Below are 26,328 nucleotides of genomic sequence, written 5' to 3' on the forward strand. Positions count from 1 at the left end.
ATGGTGAAGATTTTACTGAACGCATCCGGACCTAATCCGTCACGCTCGCGTGAAAGAGGCCTTATGCGCATGGTGAACGTCGTAAAAACATTGGAAGGACTGATTTTTTTCCCCATTACTACCCCAAAAAAAAAAAAAAAAAAGTTAACACGTTTTATATACCCCAAAATGGTGTCACTAAAAATACAATTCGCCGTGCATAAAAAAAAGCTCTCAAACGGCTGCGTTCCGGAAAAAATGTACTGCAACCTGTGACTATACAACCTGCTACTATACAAGGTATGGCGTTGTGCCCGGTACTCTGCGAGGAGGCCTACCAACAGCTAAGTGCGGGTGCTGGGAGTTAGATGAGTATTTCCTTCTAGTAGCAGCCACCACAGGGTACTGCAGATCCTGTCCAGTGGGCTGAGCGCAGTGTAGTAGTGCCAGCATCACTTTGTCCCCATACAGCAGTGCTTCTCAAATAGTGGGGTGTGCCCCCCAGGGGGGGCGCCAGGCTCTGTAAAGGGGGGCTCGTTCAGGGCCGGCCTTTGGGGTGTGCGGCAGTGTAATATGCGGCAGGGAGATGAGCGCATCCATTGTGGAAGCCGGCGCAGTACGGAGCGGGGGTCGGGGGAGGGACTGGGAGGAGGAGCTGGGGGCCGGCAATAGCGGTGGGGCGGTGCGGTCACTGTACTATAGCCCCACTGCTCCCTCCGGTATACTAATATTAAATGTATTATTGAATTAAAAGTTATTAAACATGCCCCCCTCACTCCTAATAGTACCGTATATCCGAATTTCTTCTGTATAATGCCGGCAGGCAGGCCGGGCGGCCGGCGCGTCCCTCAGTGATGTCACGTGCCTGCACCGCCTGCTTTATGAATGAAGCAGGCAACGCAGACAAGTGACGTCACTGAGGGATGCGCCGGCCCGCCTGCCGGCATTATACAGAAGAAATTCGGATATACGGTACTATTGTTTAATAACTTTAAATGGCGGCGGCGGGCACACGGAATCTGGGCACAGTTAAGAGGTGGGGGTCTGTGGATGGCACTGTTATGGGCTGGGGGGGGGCACTGTGGATGGCACTGTTATGGGCTGGGGGGGGGGCCACTGTGGATGGCACTGTTATGGGGTGGGGGGGGGCACTGTGGATGGCACATATATAACAGTGCCAGCCACAGATCCCCCTGTAACAGTGCCAGCCACAGATCCCCCTGTAACAGTGCCAGCCACAGATCCCCCTGTAACAGTGCCAGCCACAGATCCCCCTGTAACAGTGCCAGCCACAGATCCCCCTGTAACAGTGCCAGCCACAGATCCCCCTGTAACAGTGCCAGCCACAGATCCCCCCCATAAGTGTCCGTCATCCACAGATCCCCCCATAAGTGTCCGTCATCCACAGATCCCCCCCATAGGTGTCCCTCATCCACAGATCCCCCCCATAGGTGTCCGTCATCCACAGATCCCCCCATAACAGTGTCTGTCATCCACAGATCCCCCCATAACAGTGTCCGTCATCCACAGATCCCCCCCATAACAGTGTCCGTCATCCACAGATCCCCCCCATAACAGTGTCCGTCATCCACAGATCCCCCCCATAACATTACTGGCAAAGGGGGGGCTGTTATTACTGGCAAAGGGGGGGGGGCTGTTATTACTGGCACAGAGGGGCTGTTATTACTGACACAGAGGGGCTCTTATTACTGGGGGCTGTACTTATAACAATTTTATAGACAAATGATACTATTTACAGTCGCGCGGGGGGCGCGAAATGTTTTCTTCTTCCTAGGGGGGGGGCATGACAGAAAATAATTGAGAAGCACTGCCATACAGTAATGCTTCCCTGGTTTTTGGCACTGCGCCCTCTGCTGGCCATGAGCTACTTACAGCAGCCTAACCGTGCCTGTTGTACTTATACCTATTCTGCATTGATCTCTGCTAATAGAGACTGAAACTATGGGGGCTCATAGCTCGTCATTATGTGACGACCACCTTTGCTGAGACAGCTGGTGCTGAAGGCTTATACTACCCATCCTCATGCATCTGTACGGCATGTAGAATGTGAGTTTTGTCTGGTTTAGTGGGCGTTCTGAATAGTGCCGTAAAAAAATTCTGTCTATATTTACAAAAAGAAACCGTGTCGACATACTTCTGCTCCATAGAAATCTATGGGATTGTTAGGCTGGTGTCACACAGACATTTTTGAGGGTTTTTGGTGCATTCTTGCTTGACATTTTTTAGTCAAGAAAACCCAACCGCAGATGTTACATGAAAATCTATGGAAATTATTAAACGCAGCACATACAAGTGTATTTTTTAGTGGTGTTTTTTCCCACTTGATGTGCATTTTTCAGGTCATTGGCATTTTTTTTCAATTTGCAGCATGCTGTGGATCTGGCTTTTTTTTTTTTTATATCTCAGACATCCACAGATTTTTCTTTCTCGCTCTACTTGAAATACGCAAGTGCCAGTGCGTTTTGAAATTACTTTTTTTTTCTCGTACCAATTTTTTTTCCCCGAATACTACTCTACAGAGGAAGTTGGGGTTCATACTTTTCTAATAAAAAAAAAAAAAAAAAAAAACTGGTAGTAAAACTCTAAAAAGGGCCTGTTCACATGGCATCTTTTGCCACTGGAAAAGTGGCGCGGCTTCCACACCATAATTCCGGTGGCGGCTACAAAGAAGAAGAAAGAACATGTCCTTGATGCGGTTTCTGAACAGATGCTGACGCCGGTGTCCGCTCGTGGTTTAGCTACTTTCAGTGGGGCTACACTATGAGTGGTTCTGTGGTAGAAACCAAGGGGGTTTCTGCCGCAGAATAGGGGGTGGGTTTTGCTGGGGTTAAACCTGCTGTGTGAACATAACCATATAAGCATAAACACCCAAAAAGGCTCACAGGCAGCACCCTTCCGTTAGGCTAAATGCACACAATCAGGATTGCGTGCGGAAAAACCGCACCGTAGGTCATGTACATTGTATTCTATGAGAATTTGAAATTCTCAATGCACACGATGCAGATTTTTTCCCGCGCGGATTTTGACCTGCGTTGCGGATTTTAAAATCTGCAGCATGTCAATTTTTTTTTTCCTGACCGGATTTTCTTCATTCACTTAGTAAAATCCGCATGCGGAAAATCCACACGCAAATCCACACCAATTAATGCATATTGACCGCACAGATTTGCCTGCGAACACCTGCGGATTTCAGCTCAGATTCTCCGCACATGAATCCTGACCGTGTGCATGTACCTTGCAGTCTCTGTCTGTATGCAAGACCTTTGGAAAGGTTTTAGGCTGGGGCTGCACTGCCATCTTGGGCGTGACTAAAGATCCGTGTAGTAGTGCAGCCATAAAAATGCGACGCGACCCCAGAATCGCAAAAAATCAAACCCTGCTGGGGTCGGGGTCGTGGCAACTTATATGTCGCACTGTCACCCCATTCATTTTTTATGGCTGTACTACTACACTGTGATCCTTATTTGTGCGACAGCTGTCACGCCCAAGACCAAAATCAATGATGTGTGGGGTGTTCCCTTTTTATAGCCCACCTATGTTATAAACAGTAACTGGTTTTGCTGCTGTGCTCAGCCAGTCTCTCCAAAATCAGCAGATTCACCCGACTTTACACTAACGCTGGGTTCACACCTGAGCGTACTTGTATGCACTCTGTATGCGCGATTTTATCGGGATTTTACATTTGCGGCTCCGGAAACAAGCAAACGCCCATTGTCGCGCATTCCCGGAAGTCTATGTGCGGGAACGCGCGACAATACGCCCCAAAGAAGCTCCTGTACTTCTTGCCCTTCGTACGCGCTGTAAAACGCTCAGATGAGAACCATGCCGATAGGGAAGCATTGGTTTTTGCTTGTTGAGCGTTTTACAGCACGTAGGAATGCGCTGTAAAACGCTCAGGTGTGAACCCAGCCTAATATGCATGGGCACCTTAAAGGGTTGTCTGACCTCCGAACTGGCGCTCCGCTCCAGCGCCAAGGGTCCCATTCCCAACCGGCACGTGAGTGCTGAGGCCAGTGAATGGCTGCTGTAGTGCATGTGACCACGGGCTGGATGTTCCAGTCCACGCGGGACCAGAAGCAGCTGGGACCGGACTCTTGGAGCTGCAGCAGAGTGCCAATAAAGAGGAAATTGGGTGGGTTCACATCACGTTTTATGCTTCTATTTGACGTATACGTTAGAATATAAAAGGATAAAAAATGCAGCACACCACATTCGTGTATCCTGCACAGTCTAGTAAAAAAATTAATAAATAAAAATGTTATTATTTTTTATTTATATACAATGGAACTCTATGGTGAACGGATGGATGCCACTGTGTTATCAGTCTGAGTATACGTTACACGGATGGGAAAAGCGTGATTTGAACTCCGCCCAACACCGCTCTTGATCCCAATGGACTGTTCAGCTACCGTTTCATGAATTTGACTGTGACATTTTTATATTACAGAACAAGCTATGATTAATGGTAAAGATAATTAGATGCTGTTCTGATTTTTTATAGAGGAGGACAAGGTGCCGAACGCTTACAGATGCTCCTTTCTACAGCTTGGAATCAGCAGCATGAGGTCAGCGGGTCTGTGCATCGGACGGCCTGCTCTACTCACCAGCGCAGAAGGCAGACAGGAGGTATGCTGTACATGCAATATTAATGCCAATGCTATTGCATTAAAAGGGTTTTCTGACATTTTGATACTGATCAGCTATCCTCAGGATAGGACATCAGTATCTGATCGGTGGGGGTCTGACACCTGGGACCCTCGCCGATCAGCTGCTTGTGAAGGCACCGGCGCTCCTGTGAGTGATGCGGCCATCTCCGTGCTCACCAAGCACAGCGCAGTACATTGTATATATGTGGTGCTTGGTACCGCGCTCAGCCTCAGTCACTTGAATAGGGCTGAGCTGCTCCCAGGCCACGTGAATGATGAACGTGACGTCACTGGCCTAGGGAAAGCTGGAGAAGGCTGTGGCGCTCCCAGGACCGCTGCTGCCTTCTCAAACAACTGATCGGCGGGGGTCCTGGGTGTTGGACCCCCACTGATCAGATACCTGAGGATAGGTCATAAGTAAAAAAAAAAAATGTCTGAAAACCCCTTTAATAACCCTTTAACGGGGTATATATCAGCTTTTAGATTGGTGGTGGTGTGATGCCGGAACCCCCACTCATCAGCTGGTTTTGGGAGCCGGAAGCAGAGGGCGTAGTGATGGTGCCGGCTCCCATTTACCAGAAATGTGGCATTACATGGCAGCTATTCAAATGAATATGTAGACCATGTAATTCTTGGACGAGATGGATCTGCCCCAGCGGCACTCCATTCTGTCCTCTATGATGTCCATATACCTTGACAGGGTGTTTAGACAGAGGTTGCCTTAATAGATGAACAGGGCAGGTTTTTAGCCTCTGAGTGCAAACAAGGATATTTCTATTCACAGACGACAGTCAGAGATCTTGAAAACTGGGAGGGATTGAAGCACAAAATATAGTAGTAAGTCGCATAACATTTCATTGTGCAGTAAATAAGCTGGCTTATAGGGCTTCTGTCACCCCCCCCATTGTGCAATTTATATTAGCCGACATTAGCTATTTGCTGATGTCCGCTGAGTGCAATCATACATGTCCTACCTTTGTCTGTGGCTTATTTCTTGTAAAAATCATACTTTTATCATATGCAAATGTCTTCACTACCAGCAAGTTGGGCGTGTACTTGCTGGTAGCCGCCGCTTCTAGACACGCCCCATCTCCTCTTGATAGACAGGGCCAGCGAGCGCTTGCCAGCTCCTTCCTCAGTGCGCCTGCGCCGATTACGTCACACTACACCAGGAAGAGAAGACTGCCGATTATCGCTGATGCCGGCAGTCTTCTCTTCCGGGTGTAGTGTGACGTAATCGGCGCAGGTGCACTGAGGAAGGAGCTGGCAAGCGCGTGTCCTTCACTCAGTACGCCTGAGCCGATCGAGGAACGTTACGGCGCAGGCGCAGGAATTCAGCAGCAGACCGGGCCAGTGGGAGGAGGAGAGCGCTCGCTGGCCCTGTCTATCAAGGGGAGATGGGGCGTGTCTAGAAGCGGCAGATGCGGCAGCTACCAGCAAGTACACGCCCAACTTGCTGGTAGTGAAGACATTTGCATATGATAAAAGTATGATTTTTACAAGAAATAGGCCACAGACAAAGGTAGGACATGTATGATTGCACTCAGCGGACATCAGCAAATAGCTAATGTCGGCTAATATAAATTGCACAATGGGGGGTGACAGAAGCCCTATAAAGGGTTTTGTCAAGTTTTCTGTATCTTCTGTTAGTATACCTGGGTAACAAAGAGAGGAGTCTTCCAGCGTGGGGCCCTCTTCTATAACCCAAGGGGCTAAGCGGCTCTCACTCTGGCACACATTAAATCTTCTTACATTTACATTTACCTTGTAGCAGACGCTTACTTACTCATGTTCTCTACTTTATTATTGTAGTATACAAGTCCTATGCGTATTAAGCTACTTTCACACTCGCGTTTGGGGCGGATCCGTCTTATATCTGCACAGATAGACTTTTTTTTTTATTGAATAATGCTAAGTCAAAACGGATCCGTTCTGACTTACATTGAAAGTCAATGGGGGACGGATCCGTTTTGAATTGCAGCATATTGTGTCAGTGAAAAACGGATCCGTCCTTATTGACTTATATTGTAATCGGGACGGATCTGTTCTGGCTCTGCAGCGTTTTGGTGTCCGCCTCAAAAGCGCAACGGAGACCAAACGCAGCCAAACTGGTGCATTCTGAACTGATCCTTATCCATTCAGAATGCATTGGGGCTGAACTGATCCGTTTTGGGCCGCTTGTGAGAGCTTTGAAACGGATCTCACAAGCGGACCCAGAAACGCCAGTGTGAAAGTAGCCTTAGCTGTTTTTGGCATTTTTGTGCGCTCTTTATATATGTCATGTTTGCACTTCCTCTAGGTGTGCACTGCATGGCCAGTCAGTGGCTTTCCTTCCGGAAAGGTTGGGATAGCTTCCACTGCTCAGAAGAATCTCAAGGTGAAGCCGGGTGATTCCGTTCACATTCAGCCTGTGACCGGACATGTGTTACAAGCAGAGGAGTTAGAAGTCACACTTAGGTAAGAGATTATGCATACAGACTGATTGAACATGGTACTCTACTGCATATCTGACTGAGCCTGTACATGCGGGAGCATTGCTAGTGCTGGAAGGCACAGGGGTGGTGTCATTAGATTAAATGGTAACTAACTTTTCACACTACTTAACTACATAAATCAGTAGCATAAACTTTGTTATATGTCTTATTAGAGAAATAGTCTAGTTCTCATGTTATTATTCTTCCCCCTTAGGCCCCTTTCACACGGGCGAGAATTCTGCGCGGGTGCAATGCGCGAGGTGAACGCATTGCACCCGCACTGAATCCGGACCCATTCACTTCAATGGGGCTGTGCACATGAGTGATTTTCACGCATCACTTGCGCGTTGCATGAAAATCGCAGCATGTTCTATAGTCTGCGTTTTTCCCGCAACGCAGGCCCCATAAAAATGAATGGGGCTGTGTGAAAATTTCATGGTAAGCAAGTGCGGATGTGGTGCAATTTTCATGCATGGTGGCTAGGAGATGATGTTAGTAAATTGATTAAAGTGAATTTACTGTATTAATATCCCTTATAAATTGGTTATACAGGAAAATAATAGCATTCTTAATACAGAATGCATAGTACAATGTGCCTTGAGGGGGTTAAAAAATAATAAAAACATAACTCGCCTCATCCACTTGATTGCGCAGCCGTTATCGTCTTCTTTCTTCTTCTTGAAGGACCTGCAAAAGGACCTTTGATGACGTCAGCACACTTACCACGTGGTGAGCACGGTGACGTCAGCGCAGGTCCTGATGAATGAAGATAGAAGATCCTTCTATCTTCATTCAGCAGGACCTGCGCTGATGTCACCATGCTCACAACGTGATGAGCGTGATTACGTCAAAGGTCCTTTTGCAGGTCCATAAAAAATAAAAAAGACGATGCCGGCTGCGTGATCAAGTGGATGAGGTGAGTTATGTTTTTATTATTTTTTTAACCCTCAATTGACCTTCTACTAAGCATTCTGTATTAAAGAATGCTATTATTTTCCCTTATACTATGTTATAATGGAAAATAATAAAATCTACAGAACACCAAACCCGAACTTGTGAAGAAATCTGGGTTCAGGTCTGGGTACCACATTCAGTTTTTTCTCGCGCTGAATAAACTGAACAACAGAACGCAATTGCAGTCAAAACTGAATGAAATTGCGTGCCTACTCGCGCAGGGTTCCCGCAATCCACCCTGAACGCATCCCGCCCTCACTCGCGACACCCGTCTGAAAGAGGCCTTACTAATTGCTTTTCTTTTTGAAAAATGTTTTACACTGTACCTAAACTTTATTAAATCCTATTCTAAATATGCTATAAATAATTTTGTAATACACTTTAATAAAATTATTTTTTTCACTTTTGCAAAATAGGCTTAGAATTTGTAGTGTGTATGTGTCATGCCCCACTCTGACGATTTGCGGAGGTCAGCCAGGATAGCAGCACGAGTTTAGTGGTTGCTTTGGAGCCGTGCTGGATCCGCCTGGGGTGCACTGGGTGGGGTCTTTAGTTTTAATAGCACACTGCCCAGTGCCCTGAGCGGATTATACTGTTCATTCTGGTCAGGGAAGCTTGGAGGGAAGGTTGGCTGTCAGTTCCTGCTCTCAGAGATAAGTGGCATTTCTAGTTCGGTTGTTTGTGTCTTCTATTCCATCCAGGTTCTCTGCGAGCAGACTGCTCCTATCTCCCCACTTCACCATCTTAGGGAGTTCAGGGTTTTGTCAGCCCAGGCTGGAGGACACTAGCACACCTACCTTCAAGGTCTGCTGTGGGCTGAGCAGTACAGGGAAAGAGGTCACGGATAAGTTAGGAGGTGACCCTTCCCCTGTCTCTCGTCCAGAGCCTGGTTGGGGTGTTATCTTTTGTACTAAGTGTACGTCCGCCGTGACAGTATGGGAGTACAGAACTTCTTGTGGCCACGTTGCTGCTCCGCCAAAGACTGGCATACATGTATCTGCCAGCATCGCTAAAAATGCAGATGCCAGCATATTAACCCCTTTGATGCCACAGTAGATGCTGACTGCCACATCTAAGAGGTTTGCAGGGGGAGAGGGCTCCCTCTCTTGCTCCGTCGGCTCCCTACACTGCGATGGCAGTGTGCGCATTGCCGATGGATGCTGTGGAATTAGAAGTCTAAAATTCTAAGCCTCAGCAATAAAATGACATTTATGGTACACAATGACGCCAACATAAAGTAGTCATATGTTAATTAATAACTATTTTATGACATATCAGTATCTGAAAAATTATAATTTAGAAAAGTGATTTTTTTAAGAAATAAAGGTAAAACCTGTCAAATTTGCCACTAACATAAAGTACGATGTGTCACGAGAAAACAGTCTCAGAATCAGTTGAATAAGTAAAAGCGTTCTAAAGTCATTACCACATAACGTGACACGTGTCAGATTTCCAAACATTGGCTGTCCTTAAGGTGAAAAGTGACTTTCCTGGTAACAGACTCCATTTAACTCTTTGTCTGCTTTACTATTTTGAAGGAGATTTTTGTGTTCACATTTTTTTCATTATTAACAAAAGAAATATGTTGCAGGATTATAGCACCATCTAGTGGTGTAATTCAATATTTCTTTCAAGGTTTGTTTCTCAGCCCTTCTACTTAAATTGTCTGATATTTATTGTGGCTACAGTGTGTTTTATAGTCTTTCTCTGATGGATTTGTGAAGTACATTTATTTTCGAAACATTACAAGTTGTCTGGCAGTTTCATTTTGAGCATGCAGCATCTTTGGTGCCAGATTGTTATCTGACTTAATGTTCCTTTGAGATGGTGAGATTGTACATTGTGAGAAAGAAATGTGTGTAGTCTCCTAGGAGATCTGTGTATTTATTGTTCAGACTAGCTGTAGACGTAACGTTTTGAGCATTCCAATTTTATTCAATTAGTTTTTGTACTTTGGTTACAGCTATGTATAAAAAGTTTTTTTTTTTTAGCTATATACCGGTATATATGAGTTATCTGATGGGAAATATGTCTATACTAGGGTTGTTTCGATACCAAAATTCTTATTCGGTTTCGATACCATAAAAAAGTATTGCGATACTCGATACCATTCGATGCCAAGCGGAAAAAATAAAACGCCCCAAAAAGCTGCGTGCATGCCGCATTTTATGGAACGTCCGGCTCATAATCAAACAGTACTATCCTATTTTTGGGGGGGGACAAGGTGACTGAAAAAAATGGCGAATCGCACCGTTTTTTTTTCTGTTACGGCGTTCACTGCATAGGAGATATATTTTAATAGTTTGGACTTTTCGGACGTGGTGATATGTAATATTTTATTTATTTATTGTTTATATATTTTATATGTAAAATTGGGAAAGGGGTCGATTTATACTTAATATTTTGTTGTGTTTTTTAAACTTTTTTTTTTTTTACAGTTTAATAACGAAATCTTTTAAAATAAAAATAAAAATATCCTTTTGACGACATAAAGCAGGAAAAAGTTATTAAAAAAAAGGGGAAAAAAGAAAAAGTACACATATTAGATATCGCCGCCTCCGTATCGACCGGCTCTATAAAACTAACACATGACCTAACCCCTCAGGTGAACACTGTAAAAAAAATTAAATAAAAACTGTGCTAAATAAAAACATTTTTTGGTCACCTTACATCACTAAAAGTGCAACACCAAGCGATCAAAAAGGCATATACCCCCCAAAATAATACCAATCTAACCGTCACCTCATCCCGCAAAAAATGAGCCCAAAAAATAAAACAACTATGGCTCAGAATATGGAGACACTAAAACATTGTTTTTGGGGTTTAAAAAAATGCTGTTATTGTGTAAAACTTAAGTAAATAAAGAAAAAGTATATGTATTAGATATTGCCGCGTCTGTAACAACCTGTTCTATAAAAATACCACATGACCTAACCCCTCAGATGACCACCTTAAAAAAAAAAAAAAAAAAAAACGTTGTCAATTTTTTTTGTCACCTTATATCACAAAAAGTTTAATAGAAAGCAATCAAAAAGTCATATGCACCCCAAAATAGTGCCAATCAAACCATCATCTCATCCCGCAAAAATCTTACCCTACCTAAGACAATTGCCCCAAAACTGAAAAACTATGGCTCTCAGACTATGGAGACACTAAAACATGATATTTTTTGGTTTAAAAAACTTGTGGTGTAAAACTTAAATAAATAAAAAAACTAGACATATTAGGTATAACCGTGTCCGTAATAACCTGATCTATAAAAATATCACATGACCTAACCCCTCAGGTGAATACAGTAAAAAAAGAAAAGTGTAAAAAAAGCTATTTTTTGTCACCTTACATCACAAAAAGTCTAATAGCAAGCGATCAAAAAGTCATATGCACCCTATAATAGTACCAATCAAACCGTCATCTTATTCCGAAAAAAAATGAGCCCCTTCACAAGACAGTCGCCCAAAAAATAAATAAAACTACGGCTTTCAGAATGTGGAGACACTAAAATATAATTTTTTTTCAAAAATGCTTTGTTATGTAAAACTGAAACACAAAAAAGTCATATTTGGTATTGTCGCGTCTGTAACAACCTGCTCTATAAAAATACCCAGAGGCGGCTCTTCGATTAGGCCATTTAGGCCTCGCGCTGGTGGGGGCCTCGCCAGTAGCGTTGAGGGGGGTGCGGCGGGGCAGCAGTGGCAGGGCACAGGGAGATGAGTGCTTCCATTGTGGAAGCGGTCATCTCTATAGTCATCTGTATCGCCGTCCTCAGGACAGCTATACAGATGACTGTGTTGTGGCGGGGCAGGGGAGGGAGAGGCGTCTCCCTTCCCTTTTCCTCTGATAGGCTGCCGGCACAAGGCCCGCAGCCTATCAGAGGCCGGGACACAGGACGGAAGAGGCCTGCATTGCATCGCTGCCATAAGGAGGTAAGTATAGAGGTGGGGGGGGGAGGGAGAGGCACTTGTTACTGGCACATGATTTGGGGGGGGAGAAGCACTTGTTACTGGCACATGATTTGGGGGGGGGGGAGAAGCACTTGTTACTGGCACAGGATTTGGTGGGGGGGACTTGTTACTAGCACATGATTTGGGGGGACATCTATGGGGCCCTCATTACTGGCACATTATTGGGGGTCACTATGGGGACACTTACTGGCACATTATATGGGGGCACTTCTTACTGGCACATTATTGGGGGGCACTATGGGGGCACTTTTTACTGGCACATTATTGGGAGCACTTTTTACTGGCACATTATGGGGGGGCACTATGGAGGGGGGGAAGGATCACAATGGCGGCATCTACTGGGGCCCCTAAATACTGTCTAATATTATGGGGGGGGGGGGGGGCACTGGGGGGGTTCTACTGGGGGCCCTATATACTGGCACACATTATGAGGGCACTATAGAGAAGTGTGGGGGAAAGGAGCACTATGGGGGCATTATTTAGGGGCATTTAATACTGGCACCCATTTTGGTGGCACTATGGGGAAGGGGGGAGAGAAGCATTATGGGGGCATCTATGTGGGACAGTCTATAGGGGCATTTTATACTGGCACATTATGAAGGGCACTATGGGGACGGGGAGGAGCACTTTGGGGGCACTATATAGGACGGGGAGGAGCACTATGGGGGCATCTTCTGGGGGCACTATATAGCAGTATTTTATACTGGCACAAATTATAGGGGCACTATGGGCATCTTAGCTCAACTGGGGAAGTGTTTTTTGTAGTGGCACACAGTACGGGTCATTTTATCACTTGAGGGCACTCTGGGGACATTGGCTCTACTGGGGCCACTAAGAGGAAGTTTTTTTTTTTTTACTGCCACATAACAGGGCAGTTAATTTTTTGTACTGGCGCACATTATAAGGGGGCTTTATTACAACTGGGGGACTATGGGGGCATTATTACTTCTGGGACACAATTACTGTTGGATCACTGTAGTAGCACTATTACTACTAAGTGCACCCTGGCACAAAATTTTTACTATTGATGGGATTTTGGGGAGCACTATTACTGTGGGGGCACCCTGGCACAGTATCAGCTTAGCACAGTTATTTTTGGGGGACATTATGGTTACACTATTAGTGTCAGGGGCTCTATTTGTTGGGTGCAGTTATTTTTTGTTCCAATAATTATTGAAGGGGCGCTATCTGTGTGTAACTAGTATTTTCAGGGGGTTTATCTGTTTCTACAGTATAGTTTTGGGGGGCAAAGCATCTCAGTATTGGGGGTGCATGATGGGATGCTGAGAAGGTGGGAGGAAAAGTAGGAAACTAAAATGTCTGTCAAACTCTGCAGAGATGAGAGATGCCTGAAAGAAATCATCATGGCGGTCTGGTCTGAATGGAGAAGATGAAGAAAGAGAACATCTATTAGGGATCGACCGATATTGATTTTTTAGGGCCGATACCGATACCGATAATTTGTGAACTTTCAGGCCGATAGCCGATAATTTATACCGATATTCTGGGAATTTTCATTTTTGAAAAAAAAATAAAAATTCCCACAAATCTGCTGAAAATTTATGTTTATTGTTAATGTGTATTTTTATTTTTTTTGTAAATCTTTCTTTTTCATTTATATTTAATATTTTGGTGTTTTTATTTTTATTACTTTTTTTTTTTTTTTTTAAACTAACTTTTAGCCCCCTTAGGGACTAGAACCCTTGTCCCATTCACCCTGATAGAGATCTATCAGGGTGAATAGGAGCTCTCACTGTCCCAGCTGCTCTGTGCTTTGTGCACACAGCAGCATGGAGCTTATCATGGCAGCCAGGGCTTCAATAGCGTCCTGGCTGCCATGGTAACCGATCGGAGCCCCAGCATTAGGCCTCATGCACACGACCGTTGTGTGCATCCGTGGCCGTTGTGCCGTTTTCCGTTTTTTTTCACGGACCCATTGACTTTCAATGGGTCCGTGGAAAAATCGGAAAATGCACCGTTTGGCAGCCGCATCCGTGAGCCGTGTTTCCTGGCCGTGAAAAAAATATGACCTGTCCTATTTTTTTCACGGCCAACGGTTCACGGGCCCATTCAAGTCAATGGGTCCGTGAAAGAACACGGATGCACACAAGATTGGCATCCGTGTCCGTGATCCGTGGCCGTAGGTTTTAGTTTCATACAGACGGATCCGAAGATCCGTCTGCATAAAAGCTTTTTCTGATCTAAGTTTTCACTTCGTGAAAACTCATTTCCGACAGTATATTCTAACACAGAAGCGTTCCCATGGTGATGGGGACGCTTCTAGTTAGAATACACTGCAAACTTTGTACAAGACTGCCCCCTGCTGCCTGGCAGCACCCGATCTCTTACAGGGGGATATGATAGTACAATTAACCCCATCATATCCCCCTGTAAGAGATCAGGGCTGCCAGGCAGCAGGGGGCAGACCCCCCCCCCCCCCCTCCCCAGTTTGAATATCATTGTGCGGCCCCCCCCCCTCCCCTGTTGTTAACTCGTTGGTGGCCAGTGTGCGCACCCCCCTCCCTCCCTCCCTCTATTGTTTTAATACATTGGGGCCAGTGTGCGCGCCCCCCCCCAACCCCCCCTCCCTCCCTCTATTGTTTTAATACATTGGGGCCAGTGTGCGCGCGCCCCCCCAACCCCCCCCTCCCTCCCTCTATTGTTTTAATACATTGGGGCCAGTGTGCGCACCCCCCCAACCCCCAACCCCCCCTCCCTCCCTCTATTGTAATCATCATCGGTGGCAGCGGAGTAGAAGATTTTCATACTTACCTGCTTCTTGCTGCTGCGATGTCTGCGTCCGGCCGGGAGCTCCTCCTACTGGTAAGTGACAGGTCTGTGCGGCGCATTGCTGTCACTTACCAGTAGGAGGAGCTCCCGGCCGGACGCAGACATCGCAGCAGCAAGAAGCAGGTAAGTATGAAAATCTTCTACTCCGCTGCCACCGATGATGATTACAATAGAGGGAGGGAGGGGGGGGGGGGGGGGTTGGGGGGGTGCGCACACTGGCCCCAATGTATTAAAACAATAGAGAGAGGGAGGGAGGGGGGGTTGGGGGGGCGCGCGCACACTGGCCCCAATGTATTAAAACAATAGAGGGAGGGAGGGGGGGGGGTTGTGGGGGCGCGCGCACACTGGCCCCAATGTATTAAAATAATAGAGGGGGGGTTGGGGGGCGCGCGCACACTGGCCCCAATGTATTAAAACAATAGAGGGAGGGAGGGGGGTGCGCACACTGGCCACCAACGAGTTAACAACAGGGGAGGGGGGGCCCACTGGCCACCAATGAGTTAAAAACAGGGGGGGGGGTCTGCCCCCTGCTGCCTGGCAGCACCTGCCAGGCAGCAGGGGGCAGTCATGTACACAGTTTTTTTGTATATTCTAACCTGAAGCGTCTCCATCACCATGGGAACGCCTCTGTGTTAGAATATACTGTCGGAAATGAGTTTCACGATGTAGCTCATATCCGACAGTATATTCTAACATAGAGGCGTTCCCATGGTGATGGGGACGCTACAAGTTAAAATATACCATCGGATTGGAGAAAACTCCAATCCGATGGTATAACAGAACTCCAGACTTTACATTGAAAGTCAATGGGGACGGATCCGTTTGAAATGGCACCATATTGTGTCAACTTCAAACGGATCCGTCCCTATTGACTTGCATTGTAATTCAGGACGGATCCGTTTGGCTCCGCACGGCCAGGCGGACGCCAAAACGACTTTTTTTTCATGTCCGTGGATCCTCCAAAAATCAAGGAAGACCCACGGACGAAAAAACGGTCACGGATCACGGACCCACGGACCCAGTTTTTGCGGGCCGTGAAAAAAAACTGTCGTGTGCATGAGGCCTTACACTGCTGGGGCTCCGATCGGAGGAGCAGGGGAGAGGGAATCCTGTGGGGGGCGCACTGCGACTGGGGTGGGGGGGAGGGGGGGGGGGGCGCACCACTGCTTAATACTGGGGGGGAGGGGGGGCGCACTGCGCCACTAATGCTTAATACTGGGGGGGCTTGGGGGGAGGCGCACTGCGCCACCAATGCCTAATATTGGGGGGGAGTGGGGGCGCACTGCGCCACCAATGTCTGATACTGGGGGGCTTGGGGGGGCGCACTGCGCCACCAATGTCTGATACTGGGGGGCTTGGGGGGGCGCACTGCCCCATTAATGAAGCTAAATCTCTAATTTATTCATATACAGGAGGCGGGAGCTGGCTGCAGGATCACATAGCCGGCTCCCGACCTCTATGAGCAGTAGCTGCGATCCTCGGCACCTGAGGAGTTAACTACCGCAGATCGCAGCTACAGCTCATAGAGGCCGGGAGCCGGCTATGTGATCCTGCAGCTCCCGCCTCCTGTATATGAATTAATGTGAGATTAAGCTTCATTGGTGGCGCAGTGGCCATAGCTCCTCCCCGCCTCTTGTCCCCTGTCCTCCCATTGGCGGCAGCGGCAGCAGCACAGGGGGAGGAGACACTGCTCCTTCTCCCCTGTGCTACTGCTGAGGGAACACGGAGAGCGCTGTCAGCAGCGCGATCTGTGTTCCCAGGATGTTATCGGAATATCGGCAAAATAAATGCCGATACCGATAACGTTCAAAATCCTGAATATCGGCCGATAATATCGGTAAATCCGATAATCGGTCGATCCCTAACATCTATATTAAAGATGTCACTGGATGTAAGAGGTATGTGGCGCTGTATTAGGCTGCCTTTACATAATCGTTAGTGATTCTGGCAGGCTGTTTTAGTTGAGAACAGCCTGCTGGAATTTACTGCATCCGGCACTGCTTTAACTTTGATTTCTTTCAACATATTTTTTGTTATATGGCTAAAAAATTATTGCTTGGGGGGTTGTCACTAAGGATACTATACCAAGTGTTATTGTTTGTAGTTGATCTTTATTATCGCTTGCATATATTGTGTTCGTGGGGCCTGCCTCTGAAAAGTCTTGAGCTGCCTCTGAAAATACCACATGATCTAACCTGTCAGATGAATGTTGTAAATAAAAAATAAAAACGGTGCCAAAACAGCTATTATCTTCTTACCTTGTTGCGCTAAAAGTGTAATATAGAGCAGCCAAAAATCATATGTACCCTAATATAGTACCAACAAAACTGCCACCTTATCCAAAATGGGGTCACTTTTTGGGAGTTTCTACTCTAGGGGTGCATCAGGGGGGCTTCAAATGGGACATGGTTTAAAAGAAACAGTCCAGCAAAATCTGCCTTCCAAAAACTGTATGGCGTTCCTTTCCTTCTGTGCAATGCCGTGTGCCCGTACAGCAGTTTACGACCACATGTGGGGTGTTTCTATAAACTACTGAATCAGGGCCATAAATATTGAGTTTAGTTTGGCTGTTAACCTTTGCTTTGTAACTGGAAAAAAATGGATTAAAATTGAAAATCTGCCAAAAAAGTGAAATTCTGAAATGTCATCTCTATTTTCCATAAATTCTTGTGGAACACCCAAAGAGTTGACAAAGTTTGTAAAATAAGTTTTGTATACCTTGAGGGGTGTAGTTTCTAAAATGGGGTCAGTTTTTTGGAGTTTCAACTCTAGGGGTGCATCAGGGGGTCTTCAAATGTGACATGGCAACTTAAAATTATTCCAGTGAAATCTGCTTTCCAAAAACCATATTGCGTTTCTTTCCTTTTGCGCAATACCGTGTGCCCATACAGCAGTTTACGACCACATATGGGGTGTTACTGTAAACTACAGAATCAGGGCCATAAATATTGACTTTTGTTTGGCTGTTAACCCTTACTTTGTAACTGGAAAAAATGGATTCAAATGGATAATCTGCCCAAAAAGTGAAATTTTGAAATGTTATCTCTATATTCTATAAATTCTTGTGGAACACCTAAAGGGTTAACAAAGTTTGTAAAAATCAGTTTTGAATACCTTGAGGGGTGTAGTTTCTAAAATGGGGACATTTTGGGGTGGTTTCTATTATGTAAGCCTCACAAAGTGACGGCAGACCTGAACTGGTTCTTAAAAAGTGGGTTTTGGAAATTTTCTGAAAAATTTCAAGATTTGCTCCTGATTTTCTAAGCCTTCTAACGTCCCCAAAAAATAAAATGGCATTCACAAAATGATCCAAACATGAAGTAGACATATGGGGAATGTAAAGTAATAACTATTTATAGAGGTATTACTATGTATTATTACTATCTATTAATTTAAATTAGCTCATTTTTAAAAATTTGGGGTAAATTTGGCATTTTTTATACATAAAAATAATTTTTAAAGTCATGAAGTGCAATATGTGACAAGAAAACAATCTAAGAATGGCCTGGATAAGTAAAAGCGTTTTAACCCCTTGCTGACTGCCATACGGCTATATACGTGCTATTTGCACATGCCCCGTGCAGCTAGCACGTGTATAGACGTTATGGCAGCTCTTTAATCCAAGCGCTGCAAAACGCTTGGATTAAGGCTTCTGTCCCTGCACTGCTGCTGTCACGGACAGCATACAGTGCAGTAATGCCGGCAAAGGACCAATCAGAGTGGTTCCTTGCCGGAGATCGACCCGATTGGTTAGTCTGTGCTAATCGGATAGCCGCAGAGTAAAAGTGCCTGTTTCAGGCTCTGATCTGCACTTTGCAGATCAGAGCCTGAAATCAGGTAGTGTGTGCTCCATGCCCGCCGATCTGTGCCCCTTGCATCATCTGTCTATCGATTCCCCCCCCCGTGCACCCTGCCTCCAACCTATTCGCCTTCCATGCGCTCTGTCCCATTCGTGCCCCCTCCATGCTGGCGGTACCCCCTCCTTTCCGGCCCTGCCCTCATCTGTCCCTGCCTGCCCCTGATGCCCCCCCCCCCCCATGTATCCGGCCCCCAACTGTGTGCCTAATGCCACCCCCCCTAGTGTGCCCCCTGCCTCCGATGAGCTGCCGCCATCAGCAGCAAGTGTCAGCTGTATGCTGATACTCTGTTGTAACCCCTTAGATGCCGTGGCAGTGGCATCCATGGGGTTAATAGAGGGGGGGCTCCCTCTCTCAACCATCGGGGCTACCGCGCTGCGACGGCAGCAGCCGATGGTTGCCATTGCAACCGGACTCCTTTTGCAAAGGTGCCCTGTGTTGCCATCTACCTGATAGTACTATACTTTGCTATGCAAGAGCATTGCAAAGTATAGTACAGCCATCAGCCCCACTGGATCTTCAAGATCCTAGTGAGACTTGATAAAAAAAATATAGAGAATAATAAAAGTAAAAAAATAAATAAATTGCCTTTTTCTAGAAAAAATGAAGGATACAAAAATAGACATATTAGGTATCACCGTGTCTGTAACGTCCGGCTCTATAAATATACCACATGATCCACCCCATCCGATAAACGCCATAAAAAAATAAAAATAAAGACTGTGTAAAAAAAAAAGAAGCTATTTTTGTCACCTTACATCACAAAAAGTGCAACACGAGGATATTAAATAGGCATCTGTCGAACAAAATGGTACCAATAAAACCGTCACCTCATCCTGCAAAAAAATGAGACCCTACATAAGAAAATCGCTCCAAAAATAAAAAAAACTATAGCTCTCAAAACATGGAGACACTAAAACATCATTTTTTTATTTCAATTATACTATTATTATGTTAAAGTGAAAAAAAAGTATATATATATATATATTAGGTATCGCTGCGTCCGTACCAACCTGTTCTATAAAAATATCACATGACCTAACCCCTCAGATAAACACTGTAAAAAAAAAAAAAAGTGCCAAAAAAGCTATTTTTGTCACCTTACATCACAAAAGGTGCAACACCAAGCGATCAAAAAGGCTTATATCCCCCCAAAATAGTACCAATCAAACCGTCACCTCATCCCGCAAAAAACGCGACAATCGGTCAAAAAATAAAAAGCTATGGCTCTCAGACTATGGAGACACTAAAATATCAATAAAAATGGTACCAATAAAAACCTTAACTCTTTCTGCAAAAAACGAGCCCCTGCACAAGACGATCGGCAGAAAAGTAAAAAAAAAATTGCGTTTAGAAAAGGAGACAAAAACATAATTTTTTTTTCAAAAATGCTTTATTATGTAAAACTGAAACAAACATCATAGAAAGTAGACATATTTGATATCATTGCATCTGTAACAACCTGCTCTATAAAAATAGCACATGATCTACCCTGTCAGATGAATCTTGTAAAAAAAGAAAAAATTTAAACGTTGCCAAAACAGCCATTTTTTTTGGTTACCTTGCCTCACAAAAAACATAATAATAGAGTAGGGCTGCAGCTAACGATTATTTGAATAATCGATTAGTTGTCGATTATTTCATTGATTAATCGGGAAAAAACACCAAAATGAAAAAAAAGAGGGGTTTATATGATTTTACTTGAAAAATTATGTTCAAAGGCCATATTAAAACAAATGTTGGATGGCACTGTTATGGAGGATCTGTGGATGGCACTGTTATGGGGGATCTGTGGATTGCACTTGTCAAGGTTTGAATCTCTCTGTGACAATGGCCACACCCATCTGCCTCCTAGCCAAGCTCTTGAACTAATCTCTGCTTACCTCATTTGCATACAATTTACCAATTGAAAGAGGTGTTCCAACTGTCAATATAAATATATGTGATGCATTTAATAAAGAATTTTGTCAGTTTGAACTCACATACAGCCCGACTGGTGTTAGTTCTGTGAGAATTAAACGACACGAGCGGTCGTTTGAGGCCGGATCATCAACGGCGGAACCAGCAGATATTGTGGTCACATCAGGGAGTGGCGTGAGAGCAGAATAGAGCGAGCAGGGGCTCGTTACAGCACTGTTATGGGGTGGGGGGGGGATCTGTGGATGGCACTGTTATGGGGGGAATCTGCGGATGACACTGTTATGGGGGGATCTGTGGATGACACTGTTATGGGGGGATCTGTGGATGACACTGTTATGGGGAGGGGGATCTGTGGATGGCACTGTTATGGGGAGGGGGATCTGTGGATGGCACTGTTATGGGGAGGGGGATTTGTGGATGACACTGTTATGGGGAAGGGAACCTGTGGATGACCATGCTGAACACACACCGCCGGTATCTGTGTTTTCCGGGTCCGTAATTTGCGGATCGCAAAACAACAATGGTTGTGTATAAGCCCTAAGGCCGAATGCACACGGCCGTGTTCCGCGGCCGAGAGCGGTCCGTGGTAACGCGGCCTGGATTCCTGTTCAGAGCAGCAGCGCACGGCGTCATTGGTTGCTATGACGCCGTGCGCTTCCTGCTGCTGTCACACTACAGTAATACACTGGTATGATCTAAATCAGTGTATTACTGTACTGCGGCGGCGGCAGCAGGAAGTGCACGGCGTCATAGCAACCAATGACGCCGTGCGCTGCTGCTCTGAACAGGAATCCAGGCCGTGTTACCACAGACCGCTCTCGGCCGCGGAACACGGCCGTGTGCATTCGGATTTAAGAGTGAGAGATACAAACAGGTATTTATAGAGGAGCTTATCAGCTAGATAGTCAGAAGCTGGACAGCAGCACGCAGCGCAATGAGAGAAAGAGTGGAACCCCATACACTGAACTAAGCTCCTGTTCCCACATACACACAGGACAGAAAGACAAATAGAGAGTGGAGCGGCCGACAGCGTAACAAGTTTAGTAAGGTTGGTTAGATAAAATCGCCATAGAATTAAAAAGAAGAGCCGCTAAGTGCTTACAAGGAAATGGAGACTGGCAGGGACTGGAGTGGCTTTGTTGAATCGGTGGCGGGTATCGGTTTAAATTACTGGACGGCCTCCTAAGGCTGCTTTCACACTTTTATTGTTGTTTTCCGGCAGTGGATCTCAATACCGGAAAAAAAAAGGTTTCTGTTTAGTCCTCATGCATTCTGGGCAAAGAGATCCATTCAGGATGCATCAGGATGTCTTCCATTCCGGCAGCATTCCATTTTGTGAGCGGACACAAAACCACTGCAAGCCGCGTTTTTTTTGTCCGGTCATAAAGGCGGAACAAAACGCATCCGGCAGCGAAAACAATGTAAGTCAACAGTGACGGATGTGTTTTTTTTAGGAGCCTAAAAAAAAACTGATTTGTCATCCATTGACTTTCAATGTAGTTAGTCACGGATCCGTTTTTTCCGTTTTGATTTCACACAACCGCATCCTAATGGAACGGATGCATCCTGATGTGCAAAATCTGTACGGATCCGTTTAATTCCGGTATTGAGATCCCTCTGCCGGATCTCAATTCCGGAATTAACAACGCACGTGTGAAAGCAGCCTAATTGTCACGGCAGACAAGCACTCAGACACACAGAAAAACCAACAACCAGGCTCTGAGTGAGAAGCAGGGGAAGGGTCACCTCCTAGCTAATCCCTGACCTCTCTTCCTGCACTGCTCAGCCCACAGGCAGACCTTGGTGGTAGGAATGCTGTGTCCTCGTGCCTGGGCTAATACACCCTAACTTCCCTGAGATGGTGAAAAGGGGAAATAGGAGCAGCCTGCTCGCACAGAACCTGGATGGGAGAGAAGATACTAACACAACTAAAACAGCAAACAACAAGAACAGAAACCACACTTATCAGAGCTGGGACAGAAAACCTTCCTTCCTTCCTTCCTTCCTTCCTTGCTTGCTTGCTTGCTTGCTTGCTTGCTAGGCCAGACAGATTTCTATAACCCGCTCAGAGCACTGGAATTGAGAGCCATTTAAACTAATGACCCCACCCAGTGCACCTGATGGGAGGCGGATCCAGCACGACTCCAAAACAAACACTAAAGACGTGCTGCTATTCTGGCCGACCTCCATAGTCAGAGCTGGGCATGACACTAATGCAGCCAGCAATGTATATTTCCACCCCGGCAGTCATGACTGTGTGTAGGCACTCGTTTATGTGTATAAATTCTCTTTTAGGTTGTACTAGATTTTTATTACTTGTGTCTTATATAGCGGCAATATTTCACATCTACGTACAAGATCATTGACATCGGTCCTTGCCCCCTCACTATCTCATTTCCCAATCTCAAACACACACTTCCATGGTTTACAGACTGGAAAGTGCTGCACAATGGAGAGCGAGGTTTATATTACACAGTGACTTTTTATTCTGCGAGTAGGTGGCTTCATGTATAAAGCGTGCAACCCCTTACTTACCATACATTCTAAGCGTATAGCCATTCAACCTCATTTTAATATCCATTGGCATCTACAAAGCCATTAATCCACAAAAGTAAAAATATTAGTCTCCTATATTTTCACCCAAATGGTTCTGTGAAGAGAGGGGATCATTCAGCAAGCATTAATATACAGTAATACCCTCATACATAGCTCTTAGTGCAGTATGTTTACCTGGCTCCAGATGACCAGGCGAGGATTGGTCTTGTCTGAATGAATTCCTTTATTGGATATTATTTGTTCTACGTGAAACACAGGTCCCCTGTTGAGAGGGCTTCTGGACAAGTACATACACCATCCAAAATTGGGTTAAGCTTATTACTGCAAAGATTGATAAACCTTAAGTAGTTACATCTGGAAGCCCCCTGTGCCAGCCGGCATTACATGTGAGAAGCCTTTATTCACCATGCCGACTTGTTCTCATTCATCATCACAGGGAGAAGGATGCCAGTGCTGTCAAGGTTGAAGAGCTGTCTTCTTTTCTGCTGAGGGTCATGGGTAAGAGCTCTTTGTATTTTTATGCAAGTTCATTTCTTGTAGTGTAAGCAATGTAAGACAATCAGAGGGAATTTGTGGTCTTAAAGGGGTTGTTCACCTTTTCTGCAGACCTCAGAGCATAGTCGGAACTGCTGTACTAATGATACTTACCTGATCCCCGCCTCAGGGTTCTGGCTCCATCACTGTCCCACTGGCTCTGCAGGTCCCTGGTCTATCCTTGTCCGCATCTGGTTTGATGCCGGTTTACGTGACTGTTGCAGCCAATGACTGGCTGCTGCAGTGGAGTGTCACCCATTAATTATGTTACCGGGATTTTGGGTATAGAGCTGAGAACATGGGTTGCTAGATGGCCGCTAGCACATCCGCAATACCCAGTCCCCATAGCTCTGTGTGCTTTTATTGTGTAAAAAAAAACGATTTGATACATATGCAAATTACCCTGAGATGAGTCAGAGCTTGAAAATATGACTCTTCTCTGGTCACACAAGTAAGATATGACTCTTTTATGTTAATTTTCATATGTATCAAATCAGTTTTTATACACAATAAAAGCACACAGAGCTATGGGGATTTGGTATTGCGGATCTGCTTGTGGCCATCTAGCAACCCATGTCCTCAGCTCTATACCCAAAATCCCGGTGACAGGTTCCCTTTAATGTCTCGTGTGATGCATGGCTGACACATTGCCACTGTGGGCAGTCAATTCTGACCTTAATGCAGGGAGACCTCGGACCTGCAGAGCTGTCGGCTGGGATCAGGTAAGTATGATTACTACCCGGTCACCCTGTGGGGTCTGCAATAAAAGATCCGCAAATGTAAACAACCCCTTTAATCTGAAGTGCGCTGCTAAATTCATCAAGAGTCACTTGTCTCACAATAGATTTGGCTCTTGATTGCCTATCTGTGCTTTGCAAAATGAAATCTTAGCCACCTATGAGCTGGAGTGGATTTGTTCTATAGCTGACGCCAATCGCTGTCATAAATCATAGACAGATAGTCCCTGCCCTTTCCACTGGACCTCACCCTTTTTTCATAGCTCTTTTAAAAAGTGTCGAGAGAAGCGTAGAAGAGCAGTATTGGCTTTGTAACACCAGAGTCATGGTGCAAGGCTTTGATAAATTTCCCCATTGTGGATGTTTTCTGTAGAAGATTATACCTACCCACAAATTTGGTGAGAAATGTCTGAGTGCTGGGCGTCCCACTACTGAGTCCCCGCTGATCACCAGAGCAGGAGTCCTGAGCTCCCTGGTCCTTCTCACTCCACTACGGCTGCAAGGAGGAGTTTGACTGGAGGATCGGGTGAGCAAGCACTACAGCAGGACACTAAGTAGGAAGCCAATTTAAAAGCTGTGGACACCTTTAAGGGCATTTTTTTTATTATTGTATTTTGCTCATTTTTGGCTAGAAATCATTTTTTCTGTTGATCTTTAATAGAAAATATTAACAGTTTTTCCCTCTGCAGCTTTCAGTTTCACTGCATCTATTGCTATTGCTTTCTGAATCCATCAGGAAGTTGCTCTGACAGCTTGATTTGTAGCCCTTTTCTCTAGACTCCTGACAGCTTCTTAATACTCATAGCTCAATTCTTAGGCCTCTTTCTCGGGCGTTGCGGGAAAATGTGCGGGTGCGTTGCGGGAACACCCGCGATTTTTCCGCGCGAGTGCAAAACATTGTAATGCGTTTTGCACTTGTGTGAGAAAAATCGCGCATGTTTGGTTCCCAAACCCGAACTTCTTCACAGAAGTTCGGGTCTGGGATCGGTGTTTTGTAGATTGTATTATTTTCCCTTATAACATGGTTATAAGGGAAAATAATAACATTCTGAATACAGAATGCATAGTAAAATAGCGCTGGAAGGGTTAAAAAAATAAATATAATTTTTTTTTACTCACCTTAGTCCACTTGATCGCGTAGCCCGGCATCTCTTCTCTCTCCTTTGCTGAACAGGACCTGTGGTGAGCATTCATTTCAGGAACAGGACCTGTGGTGACGTCACTCCGGTCATCACATGATCCATCACCATGGTAAAAGATCATGTGATGGAACATGTGATGACTGGAGTGACCTCACCACAGGTCCTGTTCAGCAAAGGAGACAGACGGGATGCCGGGCAGCGCGATCAAGTGGACTAAGGTGAGTTTAAAAAAAATTAACCCCTCCAGCGCCATTTTACTATGCATTTTATATTCAGAATGCTATTATTTTCCCTTATAACCATATAACAAAGAGAAAGAAAAAGAATACCGAAACAGGAGCCGCACATCTAAAATATTACAAATTTATTCAAGGACACAGACACAACACAGAATGAGTTAAAATTGTTGTATACAACACATCAAGGCCATGTGAACCATGTATTGGCACATGCCCATCTGACTCACCACAAACTCATAGACAGACCCCCACATCCATAAGCATATAACATTGTAAAGTGCATGTAATCCATCAACAATAAATAGGGCTTAAATACTTATCATAAAAATGGCATGATGGGGGGGCGTGCGTGGTGGTCAGAAGAAAAGCCCAACGCGTATCGCCAGACTTGCTGGCTTCCTCAGGATTGCCAAGTCTGGCGATACGCGTTGGGCTTTTCTTCTGACCACCACGCACGCCCCCCCCATCATGCCATTTTTATGATAAGTATTTAAGCCCTATTTATTGTTGATGGATT

The 26,328-nt window shown here is 45.4% G+C and overlaps 1 protein-coding gene across 2 annotated transcripts in view; it reads left to right on the forward strand.

Moving 5' to 3' along the window:
* SPATA5 (spermatogenesis associated 5) overlaps positions 1-26,328 on the forward strand; it is a 382,760-nt gene that overhangs the window by 9,821 nt on the left and 346,611 nt on the right. For both annotated transcript variants that reach the window (XR_006390924.1, XM_044302228.1), the window contains exons 2-4: positions 4,502-4,626; positions 6,946-7,103; positions 23,596-23,657. Coding sequence is in view for 1 of the 2 variants with exons in the window: in XM_044302228.1 (XP_044158163.1) it covers positions 4,502-4,626; positions 6,946-7,103; positions 23,596-23,657 (345 nt within the window). In the remaining variant the exon portion in view is untranslated. The remainder of the gene's footprint in view (positions 1-4,501; positions 4,627-6,945; positions 7,104-23,595; positions 23,658-26,328) is intronic.

The sequence above is a fragment of the Bufo gargarizans genome, chromosome 1 (genome assembly GCF_014858855.1).
Source record: "Bufo gargarizans isolate SCDJY-AF-19 chromosome 1, ASM1485885v1, whole genome shotgun sequence".
In the NCBI taxonomy this organism is placed as follows: domain Eukaryota; kingdom Metazoa; phylum Chordata; class Amphibia; order Anura; family Bufonidae; genus Bufo; species Bufo gargarizans.